General features: G+C 37.1%; 1 protein-coding gene across 1 annotated transcript in view; it reads left to right on the plus strand.

Moving 5' to 3' along the window:
* Positions 1 to 20,950, plus strand: part of LOC145995147 (urocanate hydratase-like) — a 145,833-nt gene that overhangs the window by 32,876 nt on the left and 92,007 nt on the right. The window contains exons 5-6 of the mRNA XM_083131699.1: positions 11,434 to 11,500; positions 16,044 to 16,187. Of these exons, the coding sequence (XP_082987825.1) occupies positions 11,434 to 11,500; positions 16,044 to 16,187 (211 nt within the window). The remainder of the gene's footprint in view (positions 1 to 11,433; positions 11,501 to 16,043; positions 16,188 to 20,950) is intronic.

Here is a 20,950-nt window from a genome sequence, read left to right on the forward strand (position 1 = left end):
GAGGGATAAGGTCCAGGGATTAATGAAGGGATCTTGTTTGTTTCTTCCTGTTTCTTGAGACTCTTACTTTAAAATCTGTCTACGACTGGAGACACCGTTTGGGGACTCAGGATAAAACCTGGGCTGCGTTCTCCGGTTCACGGATTAACCCCAGGACTATACATTTTCTCCCATCCTTCCACTCCTCCAATTTTATCCCTGAGCGATCTGATTAGGGAGTTTCCAAAGAGGGGTGAATTGGATAATTGGGGTAATCAACTGAACGATTTATTCGCTGCTTTACCTCCCTTGCGCGTGTGGGTCTCTCGAGATTGCCGCGACAAAGAGAACATTGGCTCGTACCTACCGGTTCGGCTCCTTTATGGCATATGAAATTGAGATTATGATGAAGTTCTAGACAAAGAGGGCGGAAGAAATATATGGAACGACTGCAACATCCACTAAATGCATCGTTCGGACACTAAGTATCCTGGTGAGTCTAAAGTGGAGCTCAGGGGATCGTGGATAGTCCAATCGCCATGAACTTGAGGTGTTTTAACTTTTGATTTTAGTGGCAGATTATCGAACTAATCGTGGGGAGGGGTAGATCGGTTTATTTTTCTTACCTGTTAGATTCCTTTCAGGTGCATTGTTAGTTTTAGATATTATCCCTTGGGAATCCACTAAGGATGGAAAAGATTGGATTGGTGATCTTGCCAAGGATAGGGGCAGATGGAAGGCTTGTGTTGCTGCAGCTATAAACCTTCGGCTTTAAGAACGCTATAGAGTTAGTTAAGAGGATGTCCACTCACTGGCGTATTTGTGATTTCATTTTAGGAGGTAGGTTTTTTGAGGGGGTATGCAAATTTGTATATATTACCAGCCAATAAAATAAACTATTGCCTTGCAGTTCTAACAACCTTAGAACATTGGTTCTAACCTTGGCCATTAAATCTTATCATAACATTTACACGTAATTTAGAAATATTTAGTACATTTACATTCCAAGAGAACACAAACTCATACACAAAAATATATATCGAACTTATAACTCCGAAAATTTAACCAACTTTCCATTGCCAAGTCGAAACTTAATATTCACCTAACCTACCTACAAGTTTCTTGTGAACACTTTAATGTATGTAAAATATCAGCACTATGCCATGAAAACAGAGTGAAACAGCCTGCTGTAGTTTCAGCTCGGTGGAGCTTGTCAGTTGCAGAATGGTGTCCTCCTTTAATCTACAAGGCTGCATACTTTTCGGCAGCGAAATCTTTGATGACTGGACCAATATTGGATACGAATGATTTTAAAATTGTGTTTTGTTACGTAGTTGAGAAATGGTATACTATATGTTTTCAATTCCATTTTTTTTATGGGGATATTTTTTTTGTAGGGGAAAATACTTGTCATCCACCCAGTTAATTCGTACACTACCCTTAGGACGATCCCTCAACTTTTAGACATTATAAGTAGATGATAGCGATTTACTCTTATGCTGATAATTCTTTGCTGTTAGTTTTAGATACCTCGGACGTATTTGTTTAAGTTTAGACGCCAACGGATCCCGGATTCGATACCTGGTGGAGGCACATAGTGGTTCGGATCCCAGTTTAAACAGTATGCCTAGAAAGTCTCTTCATTGATTTCATCTAATTATCACTCATCCTCATCATAAGGATGAAGCAGTTGTCAATAGCGGAATAATAAGAAAAATAGAAATATACATTCAAATAAAAGGTAAAAATAAGATAAACCGGTGAATGGATAGGAGGAGGACATTGAGGTAGGGTCCCACATATTCACAATCTTGTGGAGGTGGTGTGATCAGCATCACGCTCCGGCCGGCTTTACCTCCATGGTTGATCCAGGTGCTTATTTATTAGAGCCCGGATGAACCCCAGAGTCGGTTCATTCGAAGATATTGCAGGAAAAAAATTTCACCTGAGATTCTAAATTCAAATACTTCAGAAAAATAATGATGAATGAAAAACGATACTAAAGAGGAAATTAAAAATATAATTAATTCAGGCTATTCATGTTACATTTCCATTGATAAACTTTTCTTCTCTGCTATGTCAAAGAATCAAATGGTTAGAGTATACATAACAGGAATTTTCTTGTTCGTGTAATTTTATATGGATGAGAAACATACTCCCTTACACTAAAAATTAACATAAATTAAGAGCTTTTAAAAAATAAAATCTAAAGAATGATATCTGGACCTGAAATAGTCCGCCGCTGTAGGCTGATTGCTACAATGAGAATGGATGATGATTACATAAAATTCATAAAGTGACACTCGCAAAGAGACATCCATGCCCAGGATAAGACATGAGTCCAGAAACTTTATGCACTAAGCAGACTCAAAGAATCATTTCTCGTCGTAAGAGGAAAGAAGAATGTGTCCAGTGACTTCTTGATGTCCTTGTTTGCTCATGTGCATGTTTATTTAACGTCGCCTTTTCTGCCTACTCAGGCTAATCGTGTCGATAATTATGCATGGTGTGTAGATGAAAAGATGAAAGGACACTCCGAAAGGAACACCCATGCACACGCCAGGTCTCGAACCTGGGACCATCGTGAGTCCTGCACTCAACGTGGTCAGTTCGTCCATCAAGGTGGCTGAATGAATATGAGGACAATATTTAACAAGTTTTACTCTCTTTTTTGTGTGGGACGAAATGAATATATGCAATAATGTAATTGAATGTATCCACGTTTTTCGAAAAATGGCACTCTCTCCCGGGAAAGACAGTAATGTTGGTGATTTTCCTTTGATTCATTTCCAGTACCCGCAATTATTCATTTGTATCATTTCCGTTAAATTAACAGTATAAAAATGAGGCATAAAGACGATAAAACAAGCAACGGAAACAAATGTTTAAACAAATGAAGATTGATACGTGTATATATTAGTTGGTAATTAAAACCAGTTTTCCTTTATAATATTGTGCATTAATGTGATTCATTAGACATTCATACGTTAGAATTATTACCTAATGAAGTTTATTTCTTGGCACGACTCAACACCAAGTAGTTAGTAACAAACACCATACGAATATTACTTTTATCATATCTCTGTACAAAGCCAAGAAGTGCTATACTTGATACGTGAATGAAAAGTTACTTTAGCATAACGTTATGTCAACATCTCACTGACAAAGTCCAAACGATATAAACATGAATTCATTCATATTAACACGTTCTCATAAGGTAGGAATTTGTATATATGTTCGACTCACTTAACCGTACACTATCAGGTGAGTATAACATCGAAGTTGCTGCGTTTCTCTTGTAATTTAATCAGGAAAGTGTAACGAGAAAGCGAAAGTTATGTAACGATTTCTTGTTTCTTTAAATTCTGCTTTTTCTTTCCTTGTTGTCCGGAATGCAAATGAAGACAGGGTTACCAGTCAGTGGTACCAGTCTTGCGTCTTATTTGCTACTCGCAAGTTGCAAGAAACAAACCACACTTTACACGGTTACATCTGCAACATTTCGTGTGAAATGTCCTTACGAAAAGTATCGACAGATAGAAAAAGCAGTTTGACTAAAACCAAGGTGGATTGATTTAAATCCGATTTAAATCAAGATTTAAATCAGATGATTTTTTTAAAACAAATCACTGATTTACATAACTTTAAATAAATAATTTATAGAATAATGTACATGAGGTTCTTGTACACATCAGAATTACTTTTCTAGAAAGTACATTAATCTTGTAATCATTTAATGGTTTTTATTAGGCTCTAAGAAAGAAAGAAAAAGAAACAAAATATTTAGGGCTGAGCCGATACCACTTTGAACCGATACCTATGCCGATACTTGTATAATTTTAATTTAAAATAAAAAAGGGTAATTATATATGTGTGTGTGTGCGCGTGTAATTTTTATTATTATTACATTTTATACGTATACATTTCTGACGAGGGGCAATGAATAAATTAACCCACCAAACGATGCTCTCTTTCAACGATGCATCCCAACTTAACATTTTTATTTAAGTGACAATCGATGAGATGTTTCAAATATGTGAGAAATATTGAGTGCAACTAAGAGCGAGGCAATCGTCGTCCCCCTCTCCCCCAATGTTGAAAAATGAGATCATGCCTCTTCAACCTCCTCTAAAAGTAAGGGATCGCTCTTCCGAAACTAACATTAAATCATCCGTGAATACAAGAATAATTGAAGACTAAAATTGGTAAACGCTGCAAGTGCCACAATAATTCAAACACCGTTTTCCACGTTAAACTGTGAAATGTGCCTTGCTTTATAATGTGGTAAACGTGAAATGTGGCTGTTATTAGTTCAAAGGGCGTGTAAAGAGGTCACTAGTGTGCGCGTTCTTACGGGCTGATGTGCGGAACGATGCTATTTCCCAACACTTTCGCTTTTAGCACTTACAACGTTTACCACTTTTAGTCCTCAATTGGCGATTTAACAGCCCTGGACACGACGTCTAAAACTAACAGTAAGGCTGTAATGTGCATCCAATCTTGTCTCTTTTTTTGTCCTTTATCAAAAAGAATAAAAATTAGTACTCTAAACGAAATTTAAGGAGAGAATGAAAACTTACCAGTCTCTTGCTTCTATATCAGGCGATCGACTTCAGTACTTTGATATTCCGACGTGACTTTGCTTTCGATATAATATACTATCGGAAAATGATTTCTAAGAAAAATAAATGCAATGTTCTATCGCTTGGCGTGGAAGGAAATCCAAACACATCACTACACTTTCCGCAAAGTAAGTGCCATCAACTGTCGTTCAAACAAAATTATTCCCTTCTCGCGTTCCCTGTGCCGCCAAAACACGCCTATTGAAACCCAGTTATCCAGGTCTGGACAAACAAAAGTCTAAAGTTGGAAAGGAAAAGGGGGTTTAGCCTAGATATTTGAATTTCCAGGAACATGCTAGGTACTATAGCTCTGTCCGAAAGGTACAAAGTACAGACCTGATGTATGGTCTTGGCGGAAGTGACGTCACCTAGTACAGTTCGAAAGCGCCAAGAACAGAAGCACGCAAGTGCACAGGTCGCAGTGCAGATGGTTGGTGACTAGGTCACATTTTGTGTAGAATAATATACAAAATACTAACCATGTTAAACCATAAATAGTGTCATTATCATTAAATTATAAATAAATGTGGCAGCTGATATTTTGCAAACCTATCACAAAAAAAAATAACAAAATCAACTACAAAGACTACAAAATAATATTTTAAGTTAGAATTATATAGTACATCCAGAATGTTTTATTTTCACTGAAAGAAAAATTAGTGAAATATATTGTAGTTTTATAACACTCTCAACAAACATTTCCGTAGTAGGTTCATACATGTACAGTGTCAGAGACAGAAAAAAAATACATTTACATGTAATTTTTATTTGCTTTAATCAAACTGTTCAAATATTTTACAGGGCCGTTTACTAGAAAAAGTCTTTCTATAAAAAAACATATATCTTTATGTATGGTGCCCAAAACCATACAAGCAATTTTAAGCGTGTTTTTTTAAAATAACAATCGATTTAAATATAAAAAATCTGATTTAAATTTAAAAATCGTGATTTTTGTCCAACCTGACTAAAACTAAATAGCATTATTATGTGTATTTATTATTATTTACAGTAGTGAAAAATAGTATAATTTTGGTTGTGCACAATGCAGTTTCTCAAATTAAATTCAGATGGCAACACAATCCTCAGCTTGATATTTCGTCTACAAATTATTGTGACTGGTTGACATGCACAATTTTGTGTTTCACCTGCCGCCTAAGGTTGTATAGCTTCAGAAGTGTAAACTCAGTGAGATTATTAAACTAATAAACTTAGAAATATCCCAGTCCTATTATAATTTTAAATAACTAAATAGACATTTGCTATGTTTCACATGTTGCTCGTCAACGAATTCGCCTACCAATCTTCCAACCACATAAAAAAAGATTGTTAACAAAGAACACATTTCAGAAGTCAGATTTTAGCTGACATCAACTTTTCATGGATGTTATTTTCAGAATTACACAATCCTTACCGAGAGAGCTACATCAAGTGTCCCATCGGCAAGTATGCTGAACATTCCATAGTCTTTCAAAAAGAAGTTCGGGGTCCGGACCCCTGGATACGCCCTTGCCTTGCGCTATACTAGTTCCATCGTCGGGGAAATTTCTGGTTCAATGAAAGCGAATTGTGGTGGCGTACCTTGGACTGGAAGATTGCAGTATCTCTTATATCATCAATCATCGCGGATATTTTCGAATTATAGAACGTTGTGTGCGTGAAAACATGGCATTAAACAACCATCTTAAGGAAGGCTGTCTCTCTGTGTATGTGTGTACTATTTTCTGACCCGATTAACATAGCACGAAAAATAAAGTTGAGCTACGGCCGTCATGGAGGAAAATTAAAAAAAACAATATAACAATTTTCTCGAAAGCTATACATGGTATTAAATTTTTTCCCCACAACATTATCTACATTTTCGTATTCGCCATTTCTTTAAACATAATTTGTCATTAAGGGAAGCGAGGAATTGATTAGACGCAATTGAGTATGTAAGAATGTAACATTTGCAATAATGGCATAAAATGCATTAAGATTTAATTTCTCTCAAAAACATCTAACAATACTCTCGAATGCCCAATTTCTTACAAAAACCATCTGCAGCTTTGAGTGACAATTCGGCTATTTCGTTGTTCCAGGAACTTGTGAAAACTTTAAAAAGAAAAAAGCACTCCCTCTGACCTGGATTCGCCAACATTTGAAGAGACTTTTCCTGCACTTCTTCCAGGATCTTGCAAAGACCCAGCTTTTTAGATAACGCACATTTTGTTTAGGCCAGAACGGCAGAGAACCCAGTGCCCTGCCGGAGGGAGATAATACGGGTACCGCGAAGTGAAACGCAGGGGTAAAGAAGCACAAAGCTATTTGCGTCACTGACTTGAAAACTGGGCGAAATAGTCGAGCATTTAAGAGCGTAGAGGAGGAGCGGCAACTGTTTCGAGATAACGAACGCACTCTCGCTGCCTCGTTTCTGGCGGGATCCTGGTTTTCGCGAGAACTTTATAGGTGAGAGGCACTCCCGTTTCTGGTTTCATCGTGGCCATTTTTTTGGTGTTCATTGCCTTTTCGGTGAATCTCTCTCAGCACTGCACCTCCTTTCATTTGATCCAAGGATCTTTGCATCCAAGGAGAATAGCGATCTTGTACTATGCAGCACCAAGAGGGAACATCATGCAGAAATCTTCGTAATTTATATATTTGGAGGCACGAGGATAACAACATTGTGAAGTTCCTTACAGACAATTTCGGCCATAACTAGGGATGGACGATATCGGATATTTGATATCGCGATATATCGTCAAGAAAATATCGTCTCCACGATATACATAACCAAATATCGTGACGGTATATCGCTGACACGATATATATCGCTAAAATATCGTGGCGATATATCGTCTGGACGATATTTTTTTCAATATCGCGACATATCGCCCGACACTAGTCATAGCTTTTAGATTTTTTTAGATTTAGATTTCAGTCATAACTTTTAGTTCATGTCAGATCGTTGGTATATATTTTTTTTATATTAATGAAGGGTTCTGGTGTAAAACATGGTGACATTTTCGTTATTTCTGAGTTCATTAAGGAAAAAGGTTATTAGAAGCTATGCTTTTCGTGTTGTTTTCACCAATTTCAGAAGGCTTCATTGAGTCAAAATTGTATGACATTGCAATTTCACGCGAAAATTGAAGAATGGCACATTTTACTTTGGAACTCACAAATAACCAAAATGTCACTTACCACACACCCGTGCCCTTCATTTTAAAATTGCAACTTCTTTTGGTACATTTTCCCTCCCTTTGCAGATGAAGGACAGCGATGCCTAAACCGTATAAAATCAAACCTGATTACAAGCAAGATTTGTGCGTAGTACAGGTTTGTTGCGGAAACGGTAGAATTTGGGGGTAATTTTTTTTTTTTTACGGCAGACACCCTGCTCCCTCCTCCTCCACACACACCACCAGCATTGTCATAATTAGACATTCACAAACTCAAAATGTATTCTCCAACTAGATAGCTATGTAAAAATGAAAGGAGAAATGTGGTGTGGGAAAAAAAGTGACCAAACTTACTTTATTTTGCGATTTCTTGATATACATACATGTATCTAAATGATTAGGAAAATAAATTATTTTGTTTATAGTAATTACAAAGTTAATCCATTAGTGGCCTGTAGCGTGTGCCACTGCGCATATTCAGAATAAAATTCCACTGTCGAGGGATGGTATTCGTAAAGTCGAAATGAGGCGTTAAGATATATTTCGAGACGAGACGTACCTTTCGTCTCGGCTCGGTCGCCGAGACAGTTGAGTGGTCGACTTTTGATCTCGCCACAAAAGTTCCCTAGTTCCCATCACGCCTTATCTCGTCGTATCTCGATACGATCGTATTTTTGTGAGTTCCATTCAAACGATCAGAAAATGATTAGTCATAAAATGTGTTCATTCCATCTATTTACGACGCATGTGGTTGCAGAACCAATTGCAATTACTAATAAAAACTGTAATCAATTGAAAAAAATATTAATAATAATCAGGGCCCGGATTTTGATGACATGTCATCTTTTTTTGTTCGTCATATTTTCTATTTTTAAGTTTTACGTCTTTTTCTTTGCGTAATTGCAAAAAAAGTAATGTAATTGCATTACCTTTCACACACTCATTTTTAGCCAGGAATTGGCATTAATCACCTTGATGTCGGTAACAATGAAATCAAGAATTCTATCGCCACGCGATTGTAGGAACAAAGCAACATGCCACTCGACATCACCTATTGCAATAATTCTGAAAAAGGTAAAAACGTAAAATTCACATACACCTTGTAATTTGATTTCTAAGGTTACAGAAGTAAGAACTGTGCCGTACTGTCATACCCTGAAATAAAGACAAAAGTTTAGTAATTTTTTAGGTCATTTTATAGATCATTTTTAAGATAGTTCATCAAAATCCGGACCTGATAATAATATATGTCATGCCGTAGCGGAGGTAGTATGGAAGTGATAAAACTTATTTAAAACAAAATATTTTATTCCATGCAGATTTTGTTTTGCTGTTATTAGCTTCACTGAAAATATAATGTTAATTTTACACATTTCGGATAAGGGATGATCGCTTAATTTTAGACATAAGTGAATTGGATTAGGGTTACTAGGCGTGTTTTTTTATCCGGACATGTCCTCTTTTTCGGGCTCTAAAAATGGTCCGGGCGGGTTTTTAGGAAAATGAGGAAATGTCCTCTTTTTGGGGGTATAGACAACTGCTTCAACCTCAACATTCGTAACAGAATTGAATATTTGTAAATAATTGTTAATACTGTTTCCATGTTCAATTTCAAAGTTAGGAAATGCAGCACTCTCGGTTGCAAGCGCAAAGACAAGAAGCTTTTCTTCCAACAAAGAAAAATTGTTGGACGTTTGCATTTCTTCTGTTGTGTGTTGTCTCCACGAGCATTTGCGACATCTACCAAGTTTCTAACAATAGGTAAGAATATGAGAGACTTTCCAGTGGCGGATCCAGGAATTACAGTTTGGAGGGGCGATTTCTGTTAGTCATCTCACCGAGATGAGTAACACAATTCTAACCTGTATAAACAATATATGGTTCCGTTAGCAGGATTATCTTTTTTGGAGCAAAAATAGAGGGCATGGTCTGGAATAGATGGTTATTACTGTGTGTCGTTATTATTATAATTGCTTCCATTGCCACGGTAAACTGAACGATCAGCTATGAGGAGTAAAATTAATAAACAAAGAAACAAGACCATTTCTGCAGTGGTGTCACGTTCGATCCCCTATTGAAGCATCTTGCAAAATGATTCGGACTCAAATTTGAACTCTATATTCTAACTCTATATTCTATCTCAGGAATGTCTGGAGCAATGCCGAGCATAATAGGAGAGAAGGAGAGAAAGCTAGTGGGCGGAGCGAATATCTCGTAACTTCAGTTGCTTTCTCTCCTCCATTCAATCCCGTTCCCTCTCAGGCGTCCATTAGTTGAGTCCTCTCGTGTCACAACTTGCGCAGAGACTTGTTATCGTTCGCTGGCTCCAGAGATTCCCGGGACAGAGTATAGGACCAGTTCCGATTAGTCCATCATTAGCAAAAAGTGGGGTTAAATCAAGCTAAAAAATATATTCTCAAACTTGTTAAACTTGGTGATAAAAGAAGAGTCGAGTCTTGAAAACCTTAGGCGTAATGATATTTCCAAAAATATGGCAGTTGGGAGGGGCGATCGCTCTTATCGCCCACCCCGTGGATCAAACATCTGGAAAGGGGGGGGGGCAAGGACGGCCACACCTCCCCCTTCGAAAACAAGTGTGAACCTAAAAGTATATACGAGTATTTTACACGTATAATTTGATTTCTGTCATAGTAATTTACATTAAATATTATGCTATAATTTCAAATTCAAGTGGTGTTTTTTGAGAAGGTAACACTATTATCGGGGTAATATGCCACATGGAAAAATACCTTGCTTGTCCCTTCGTGGAAAAAAATCTGCGAACGTACGTGATTAGGGGGGGAACTGCCCCACTTGCCCCCCGTGCGCACGCCTATGACTGGACCTACAGTTTAAAGTGGGATCCGAACCACTGTGCTATGTGCCTCCACCGGGTATGGAACCCGGGACTCCTCTTAGACATATGAACTGAGGACAATTCCGAATTCACTATTATGTTACTTGTCGGAATGTCGTTGCCTTAAGAGGGTAGAAATCAGTGTTTGGAAACAACGAGTTACTCGTTACGCAATTAATTCTTTCGAGTTTAATAGTAACCTTCCAACTTGAAAGAAGTTTATTCTTAAATGCTACAGAATAAACTGCAATTTTACTAGACTTCTAATGAAGTTCTAAATTATTTAGAAGTTATCTTTTTAATACCGGAATGACTCTAATGAGCAAGGGCGCTCGCAGGGTCACAGAAACTTAATAATAATAATAATAATAATAATAATAATAATAATAATAATAATAATAATATTGAAATTATTACTGCTATTATTGTTGCTATTATTTTTGTTATTATTGCTACTACTACTTTTATTTTTTTTTAAAATTACATACACTTGTAATTTCCATATTTTGTATATTCATATACAATTTGCATAACTGTATACTGACAAAAAGCTGTTTTTTTATAGTTAGAATCAGTGTAAAATAGACTGTTAGCTTAAATGCAACCCTACTTAAAATAATAATAATAATAATAGTTGCTGTAACTTACAGCTGTAAGTCACAGAAAACAACATTTTTTGTTGTAAAATATAGCTGCAATTTCACCATTCGAATTACAATCTCAGGGGGGGGCAAGTGACCCCTGGCCCCTCCATGCGGGCGCCCTTGGTAATGAGTATGAATATTGAAATAACTTCCTTTTTTGTTTGTTATTGCAGGTATGGACAAATGACAGCAGGAAGTTATTGTTACATAGGCCCGCAAGGAATCGTTCATGGCACGACGGTGAGTTTGCGCCATCTCTTGTAAACTCTAAACGTTTACAAGAGATGGCAGCAGTTAGCAAGTGGTTGTGGAACATTCAGTGTCTTGCAGCGCCATCGTGGTGAGCAGAAGAACTGAATGTTCTTTCCGTTTCTAAAATCGATAGGAATTCTAGCCAAACGACACGTTCGGCTACGATAGATTATAATATTAATTAGAGACTGTAGCAAATGATTTAGTCATGATATAGAGACAATATAGAGATCCAATAGATCAGTGCTTGTTGTTTAGAAATCAATATCGGAAAAAAATATAACATTTTCCTCCTTTTGGGGAAAAGTGTTATCAAGAAGGGCGAGTTTTATTCGCAGACAGGGCCGGCGATTAGGGGGGCCATGGAGACAGTTCCCCCCACATTTTGCCACTTAAGCCACCGCACTATGCTAAACCTTATATACCAAGGTAAAGTAAACTGTCTTTGCCCCCCCCCCCAGTTTTGGCATTTTGCCCCCCTCAGTTTTAGAGCCCAATCGCCGCCACTGATCCCAGATAAACAATTATTGGCAATACAACCCTGTATGGTCCAATCGGCATGGCATTTGGCTGACGCCGGAGACTTGGGTTTCGAGAGGCCAGGGATCCGGGTTCGAATCCCGGCCGAGGCATGGGTTTTCTTTGTGAGTGTCTACATCGCACCATCGTTCATCCTCATCGCCGCGATTAGCCAAAATTGGCATAAAAGCGACGTAAAATAACAATTAAATCAAACCTGGGTTCGATCTCGGGTAGAAAATTTCCATTACCCAATATCCCTTTATAAGGAGCTCCGGGGATCAGTCAGCCGCTCATCCAGGTCAGAACTTGTTCTTAGAGAGACCAAAATAGATCCCGAAGAGGCCACTTTTTAAACATCTACTGCGCTTGGAGGATGGTGTAATATTGTACAATTTATCTTGTAGAAACAAAAGCGCATCAAGTAGGATTCTTAGTGTCTCTTTAGGCACACATAAGCGCACGAGAAAACTGCCTATTGGAGACGAGAAATCAACTTAGAAGTTGCTCGTAAAAGTCTTCGACTTTCAAAATGTCCAGCGCAACGGCTCTTTTCAAAGAAGAGGTTTCCCAACTGGGGTCTTTTATACACAGGTCACAGATAATCCACTAACTTAATACCTGATTGCCGGCCGCCTGTTAATTTTTTTAAAAAAGAAATAACAATTGAATCCCGCTATTCACATGTTTCATGATGTGGATACTCAATTGTCGGTTCCGGATTGGGGTGCTCTGTTCTCACTGAATCAGGATATTTTCTGGATCAGGCAACTCGGATCCAAAAAATTCTGGCCATCCCGAAAGAGCCCCACATTCCTCCCACATAGGTTAGTTTGTTTTAATGTAAAAACTTCTACAAGTCGGTTTCGTGATATCCCATCAATTCTAAGTAAGCCTATAGGCCTACCTATTCTGGGACATTTATAAATTTCTTGGGGATAGTTTGATAAAGTACCACTACAGCACTCCAAAGAAATTCAGTTTTAGAAAACAGTACATAATTTAATGTACAATACGACGAATGTCAACAATTGTACTGCAATATTAATGTATTCATTTTTACTTATACCCATAATGTTTCTATGACTGTGTGTGTGCTGTAAGTATATTTATACTTTTCTGCTAATATCAGAATTCACTATAAATTCTATATGAAGTTTGAGAGAAAATAGTTGACAGCACACAAGTTATTGTTTTAACGGTTAAATATTTTATGACTATAATTAATGTTGCAGAAAGTTTCAACATTAATTTGTATTTAATTCGCATATGATTAAAACGAGAGTGGTTTTGAAAAGCGTGACGGGAAACATAGATTTGAATGTCTGAGAAGCTTCATTCATTGTAGAAGAACATTGGAATATATAAAATAATGAAAGTGATAACATAGACCTACTAAGGAGTTTTCTTTTTAACAAGTGGAGTACGCCACCATCTTTAAAATTCAATGTAACTGAAAAGATCAAGAATCTCTGGAATAACTGATGATGATTTTGAGTTGCCTGATGATAGCTATTTGGGATTTTAAATTTTTCAAAAATGTGATGCTGACATCTTAAATAATAACAAAACAGACATTGACAAGATCCATTGTATAACTGATTCTTTTTTAAAGAATTGAAGACTAAAATTGGTAAACGCTGTAAGTGCCACAATAATTCAAACACTGTTTTCCACGTTAAACTGTGAAATGTGCCATGCTTTATAATGTGGTAAACGTGAAATGTGGCTGGTAGCCCTCTAAGTAGTTCAAAGGGCGTGTAAAGAGGTTACTAGTGTGCACGTTCGTACGGGCTGATGTGCGGTACGATGCGATTTCCCAACACTTTCGCTTTTGGCACTTACAACGTTTACCACTTTTAGTCCTCAATTGTAACCATTGTTATAACTGTATCTTTAATCAAACTAAGAAAAAATGTCTGATGAAGGGAGCGTATGTTCTCCTGAAACGTCACAACGAAAATCTGTGTTTTTATGCTTGTACCAACCGTTGACTACAAGAGAAATAATACTAATTCGTATTTGTTACTATGTAGTAGTTTTCATGCCTTTCTGTGTTAACAGTGATGATGATGAATGTTGAATTGATGAAAATAGATGAAGGGAAAACAGAATAAAACCTCTGTACCTTTGACAGGATTCGAATTTGGTTATGTGGCTACGCTAACCACTCCTCTGCGCAAGCTGGCCAGATTGATATGAGCCTACCAAAATAAAATAGAAACACGAAATAAAGTGTGTGAAATCCAGTTACACGACACTGTAATAAAAAAAATAAGATTGAAAAGTGTTATCGGGTAATGTGCAAAAATATTTGTTTTGACGATCTGTCGTACAATGGACCATTGAAGTCCCAAGTGGATAATACAGTAATACAATCTAAAAATTGATATATTTTTATATTTTTAGCCACTTTCAGTGATGTTACGATATAATAATAGTCCTATGTTTGCTATTTCAGATTGTTGTAAATTTTCAGGCAAAGTAAATATCTGAAGGGTAGTCTTATTTATTTAAAGAAAAGTATGCAAAAATATTAAATGCAGCCCTGAACGTCTGTAATACTAAAACATCATTACATCTATACTGTAACTAATTTTTATACATCTGTTTTGAGTGGAATAAGCTGTAAGTAAAGAAGTAACTATTCTGTTTTTGTAATGGTTTTATTGCAAAATGTTTGCTCACTTATGAAATACTATGTCGCATAAAGTTGTGTAATGTAAATTTGGAAATCCCAGAAAAGGACTGCATTAACTCCCAATGGCTAAGATATACAAAAATATCCATTTTTAGATTTTGATTGCATCCGAAAGCTAGAACTCTACGGTTTAAAATTATATATTACATATGTTATTAACTAGCAAGTAACCAGGTACAATATTAGACTATATTTTATGAAATAAAGCGTATTAGGAAACGTGGAAAAACAACCTACAAATTCATTTAATGATAGGGATTCAGCTGGTATTAGTTGTGGAGATATAGTCTTGTATTGTATTACTTTTGTTAGAATTGGTTATTCTGTACCAATACACCCACATTTTCTTTTAATAACACCCTGTGACAGTGTTCTGCCCACTTTTACTTTTGTGGGAATTATGTGACAGGCTATTCCTAGTCGCTAGTACCGCGAAAAATCTTTGTTTGCTTCATTTTCTCAGCTGCAGATACTCCTAGAATACGTCTCGTGTTGGAGCTTATAAAAGAACAGAATCTTTTGTTCGATTTTTCCCCAGGGAGTGTGACGTATTATTTCCAGAAATATAATGGTTATAAAATGTATTTTTTGATAATAAAAAACCCTTTATACAACTGAAGGAATACATAGAAGTTTCAAACTGACAAGGAGAGGAAACTGAGTTTGAGATGGGGACTTCGTGTAGTGGTAGGGTACACTATAGGAACTGTAATGCCACGGTGCTAGCTATGGTAAGGGGCTGGAGCCCGTATAATGTGACGGATGCAAAATAGCCCAAGTGCTGAAATTTCTAAATAATCTAAATTACTTCTCTCACATCTGTAGAACAAATTGTCAAATTTGTTAACATGATTTTTTTTTCTCAGTTAAATTTTTTTAAAAAAAATACACGCTTCATCTGAGTAACAATAACAGTGTTATTACTCGAGATAATATCTGTAATAAATAAGAAACCGTAGTCTCACTATCAGGGCATTAAGTGGTCTTAAAACAAAGTTTGACAAAATTTCGACGTCCGACCTATATACGCGTAATTACTAACAAATGACAGTACTGATGGGCCGGACCCCGTGACTGAGTGGTAAGCACATCGCGCTGCGACGCCAGGGGTCCCGGGTTCGAATCCCGCTCGGGCTTGGTTGTTTGTAAATGTCCATACATCAATTTCATCACTCATCCCCATCTTCGCAAATTAGCCAAGAGGCACAAAACGCGAAGTAAAATAAAACAAATATCAATCAATCAATCGACAGTACTGATGGAGCGTAACACGAGTAAACCAGCTCATTTCAACCTTTTTATTCTTTGCAGATCACAGTTCTGAACGCAGCCCGCAAGCATTTGGGAACAAGCAATTTGAGCGGGAAAGTGTTCGTGACGTCTGGTTTGGGAGGCATGAGCGGTGCACAGGCGAAAGCTGCCGTCATCTGTGGTTGCATAGGAGTCGTGGCTGAGGTACGTGGCATTAGTCGGATGCTGCTAATTTGAGCTTCCTGACGCGTGTGAAAATGGAGATCAGGTTTCCAGTTTCATGCGTGTTCCCTCCATGTACGAGACACATCTGGGTCAACGGGCAAAAATATGACATTTTTACTGTAGTGCATTGGACCACTTTCGCTCGAAAATACTCGATCGAATCTCCCACGCTCGAATATATAGAATATCAAATAATATCATTTCAATTGGATAATAATCGTACAAATATATTTGCAAAAAATCGTCCTGGTAGTTTCAGCCCATAATCATCTATTAATTTCATAGTTTGTAAGATGTACTAAATTAGGGTAGATTTTAACAAAGAGATAGATGATGACTATGTTCACTTCAGTGAAACAGTCGATTCCGTAAGCCATCTAGCGTCATCCGTGCGAACTATCAGACGATCGAGCAAAAAGGCCTCGATGCAGCACTCTACTGCACAGTGTTAATCAGAAATTTCCGGGCAAAGCCATTTCATACAAGCAATCCAGTTTACAAGAGGTTTTGGAAAGTTGTATAAAGAACAAGGTGTAATTTCAGGGTTGCCACGCGTCAGAGGCGTCTCGAGAACGCATGCGGTGCATGCTGCGCATGCGTCAAATGTGGGAAAACGGACAGCTTGCTCTGCGACGATATTCATGAGCATTTCTACATTCTAATTTCTTCATATAGGAGAAGTATTTATTTTGGCCGAGTCTGCTGCCACGCACGTGTCAGCAGTAAGAATAAGTTTCAAATTTGCTCCTGCCACGTAATTCGTCTGCTAAGAGAAGAGAATGTTACAAATCTTAAGAACAGATTAAGACGAGAGAAATGCAAGTTTATGATTAGTGGGAATGAATGTACAGGTAATTTAGAACCTTTTTCTTTAGAAAGCATTTAGCGATATTATTTTAATGCTAACAGAACCTAACCTAACTACGAGAGCATTTAGGTTTATTATTAGAAGAATGCTGAGGGACCTAATCTTAAAACAGTTTTGTGAAAGTAATCGCTACAACTTCACAGTATGTGTTACAGACGTAATTGCACACATAGCATGATGAAATCACGATAAAACAAAGACCGAGTCTACTGCCACGCGCATCTTTTTTGAGGTTCCAGCAGAAAAAGAACGTGGCAGCAGACACTACCATTTATTTTACACGAGAGCGCTGAACTAAGCTTATATTGCATTTCTTGGATCTAAAGTGAAAGAAAGTAATAGTTATTTTCCCACAATTGATGCATGCGTCACTTCAGATCCAATAAATGTAATATAAGCTTTGTTCAGCGCTCTCGTGTAAAATAAATGTCTCATATATGAAGAAAATAGAATGTAGAAATGCTCATGAATGTCGTCGCAGAGCAAGCTGTCCTTTTTCCCACAATTGACGCATGCGTTCACGAGACACCTCTGCCACGCGCACAATACAAATTTATGGAATAGACGACTGGATAAATTAATGATATTTTACTTCGGGTTTCTTCTACTTTTGGCTAATTGCGAAGATGAGGATGAATAGTGATAAAAGATTAAATAGATGAACACATATGGACATAACAAAAGACAAGCGCCAAAGAGGATTGTCCTGCCTGAAGGTCTAGGCGACAGAGTCACGTTAGTCTGCCACATTCACATGCATATTAGGTGGTAGTTGACATTCGAGTGTCTCCAGAAAGTATCAGCCCTTATACTCCTGGAATGGACGAAAAGCATAAGAAGTATCATGCCTTAAAAATATAAATAATTTGATACAAATATTCGTAATACATTTTATGAAGATATATATTTTTTTTAAACTTACTTTTTCATTGCTAACTGAAATATAAATTGCTCTTCTCTTCCTTCATCTCCTGTTTCCAGGAGTGTAAGGGGCGATCCTCTCTAAAACACCCAAATTTCAACTTCACTTTTCCTCGTAGTACACCGTGATGCATTCTTGCAGGCCAACAAGGCTCCTATAATTTGTCCTTATATGTTGTGAGTGCCCCTTTACAGCCTCGGTTTTTAGGTGAGTGTAGTCCTCTGACACACTTTGATTTTCGCTATGGTAAGGGGCCTGGCCCAACCAAACGGGTTAAAGTTACAGCAGCGTAAGTCACTTTATTTTTTTTCAAAAAGACAGACACAGAAACCAGATCTATATAAGTCAATCTGTTAACAGAAAACGTGAAGTAAATCAGAGATTTATTCAACTGTCAACAGATGACAATTTAAGGTCTAGTGATACAGGAAACAACTGTTGTGTTCATCAGCAAAGTGCTGTGAGTCAGACTTTTTTTTTCTTTTTTTAAGAAAGTGACTTACACACACCACTGTAACTTTAACACGTCCATATATAAACACTAGAGAGGGCCTAAACCGGTTTTCACGCGGCTAAGCTGTGGCTATTTGAAGACGCGGCGGCCACATCCTAAGTGGTCAAAACATTGAGTGTTTACGAAGGAAACCCAATAAACTGAACATGTGTTCAGAGTATAGCTGCACAAATACATGTGGTAAAACAAAATGTACGTCATATCACAGACTAAGAAGGTCTTAAATTGCGTAAATAGTTATTCCATTACTATTATTTATTATATTTTGAAGTACATCAAGTAGAATTCGCACTAGAAAAAGAGATAAATTTCTGATTTGTTATGCCCATCCTTGTATCATAAGCAGTGTTGCACGTCTACACGTAGAAAATGTAGATCAAATGTAGATCAAGGGCGGAGGGTGGGGGCGAGGTGTTCGGCAACCACGAGGGCCCGTGTTTCAGGGGTCCCCACAGCAGATAAAAATATTTGTTTCTATGACGTTTATTATGAGTTTATGGGACGCCAGTGTTTCCAATTAAGCAACTAATCTGATTTTTTCTGACTTCATGCATTTTTTTACATTCTTTAAAATATCAAAATTACTGAAACCATATTCTGATCAAAGTACTACATAAAAATCGAATCCAAACATTTTAATCAAAAATAATATATATTATTCGTGAAATCATGGAGTGTAAATATTATTTTATATGAAACCATGTCAATTCACTACAGCCTTAAAATTCAATGAAAAGAAAACAAAAGAGAATTATGATAGAGAATATTATTGGATATGATTAAAATCGTCTCTTTTATAACGTAAATTATTAGTTTGATATTGAACACACACACTGTGATTAAATATTATGGACATCGCACAGTGGCAGACATGAAAACGAAGATTAATTTAGAATCTCTCATTAGCCTCCCATAATTACTGATTTTAATCTTCAACGTGTTCATCTTATTGCTTCATGTAATTATACGAAATATGTACATAAATTAAATGTTTATTCATTTTAATAGTGTTGCTATTGTGATTATGTAGGACATCTGCACTTCAGATTAATTAACAAAAAATTGTTTTTTCTTCAGATCTTTGAAAAATTTTAGTTCGAGGTCCAGCGTATATTGTATGCCCCGGGCCTCGGCGTCCAAGGAAGGCTAAAAGACCAGGGTTCTTTTGGAAGTAGAATTGAATTGACTTTGGTTTTGACTTGCTGAATTGGTATCACCTCGATACTGGTTGGCCAAAGTAGGCCCTACATATAGGCGAACAAGGCATCGCCTAGGGCCGCACGCTTACAGGGGTCTCGCAAAATCGATCATTTATACGTATTTTTTAGATAAATGAGTAGAATGCATTCTTTCCACTGAAAATTAACTTCAAACAAGTACAGTCACGGACACTTCTGGGTTGTAGCAATCTCATTGACAGTATATGGAGTTGTCATGATTGTACATTAGGTTTGGTGCTTTATAATAGAGTATTATTATATAAATAATGAAATAGGAAAATGTACACACAGTTACAGGATTTGGGACCTCGCAAATCCCAGAGCCGTCACAGAAGTTCACATTGTTCAAAAAACAGGTGTCCTTCAAAACAACACTTCACATTCCTATTTTTTGACGCTTCTGAGAAACGCTCTTTCATGTGAAATAATATTCTCACTACATGGTTTCATTCTATAATTAAGCGAATAGTGCACATTAACATTTTTTTATTAAAATATTTGAACACGTATCTTATGTTTGGAATATGATTTCAGTGATTTAAGTTTGTGAAAACTATCCGTGAAATCAAGAAAAATGATATTCGTTGCTTAATTCGAAGCACCAGCGTCCTACAAACTCGTTAAAACTGGTACGTAAACAATTATTTTATTTTGCTCGGGGCCCAAGTTGCTCCTCCCTAGGGCCGGGTACGATAATATCACATGATACTATACTGCAGTTATATATTTATCGAAACCTTGTGGAATATTCACAAACGAGGACATTATTTAATTCTCCAAGCTATATTGTGTCTTTCTGTGCAAAATAGTAAAAGTCCGCGAGGCAATATGCGTACAAATTTTGTATTACCAGCTTATACAGCTCTAACTTTTCACTGGAAAAGGTAAACAACTCCTCTGTACTATAGCAGAATTACTTTATAATGCGTAAGTATTACTTGCTAAGTTCCAAGTTAACTGTAATGCATAGCTTACGGCTTATCGTCTGCGCTACATCAGCTGTTCAGCCTGCCTGACCACTTACGAGACTACCTGTTCAAATTGTTTCCAAGATGGCTGCCTCGTTGCCTCACTAGTGTTTCTATATACGAACTCGTTGGCCTGGCCCCGTATAATGTGACGGGACCACTCACTCTGTTCGAGAAGGGAATCGAAATAATAGAAGACATAAGAAAGAAAGAATGAAGGACAGAGAACTTTCACGAGTGGTGGAAAAAA

This window comes from Lepisma saccharinum, chromosome 1, assembly GCF_977018435.1.
Source record: "Lepisma saccharinum chromosome 1, izLepSacc3.1, whole genome shotgun sequence".
In the NCBI taxonomy this organism is placed as follows: Eukaryota; Metazoa; Arthropoda; class Insecta; order Zygentoma; family Lepismatidae; genus Lepisma; species Lepisma saccharinum.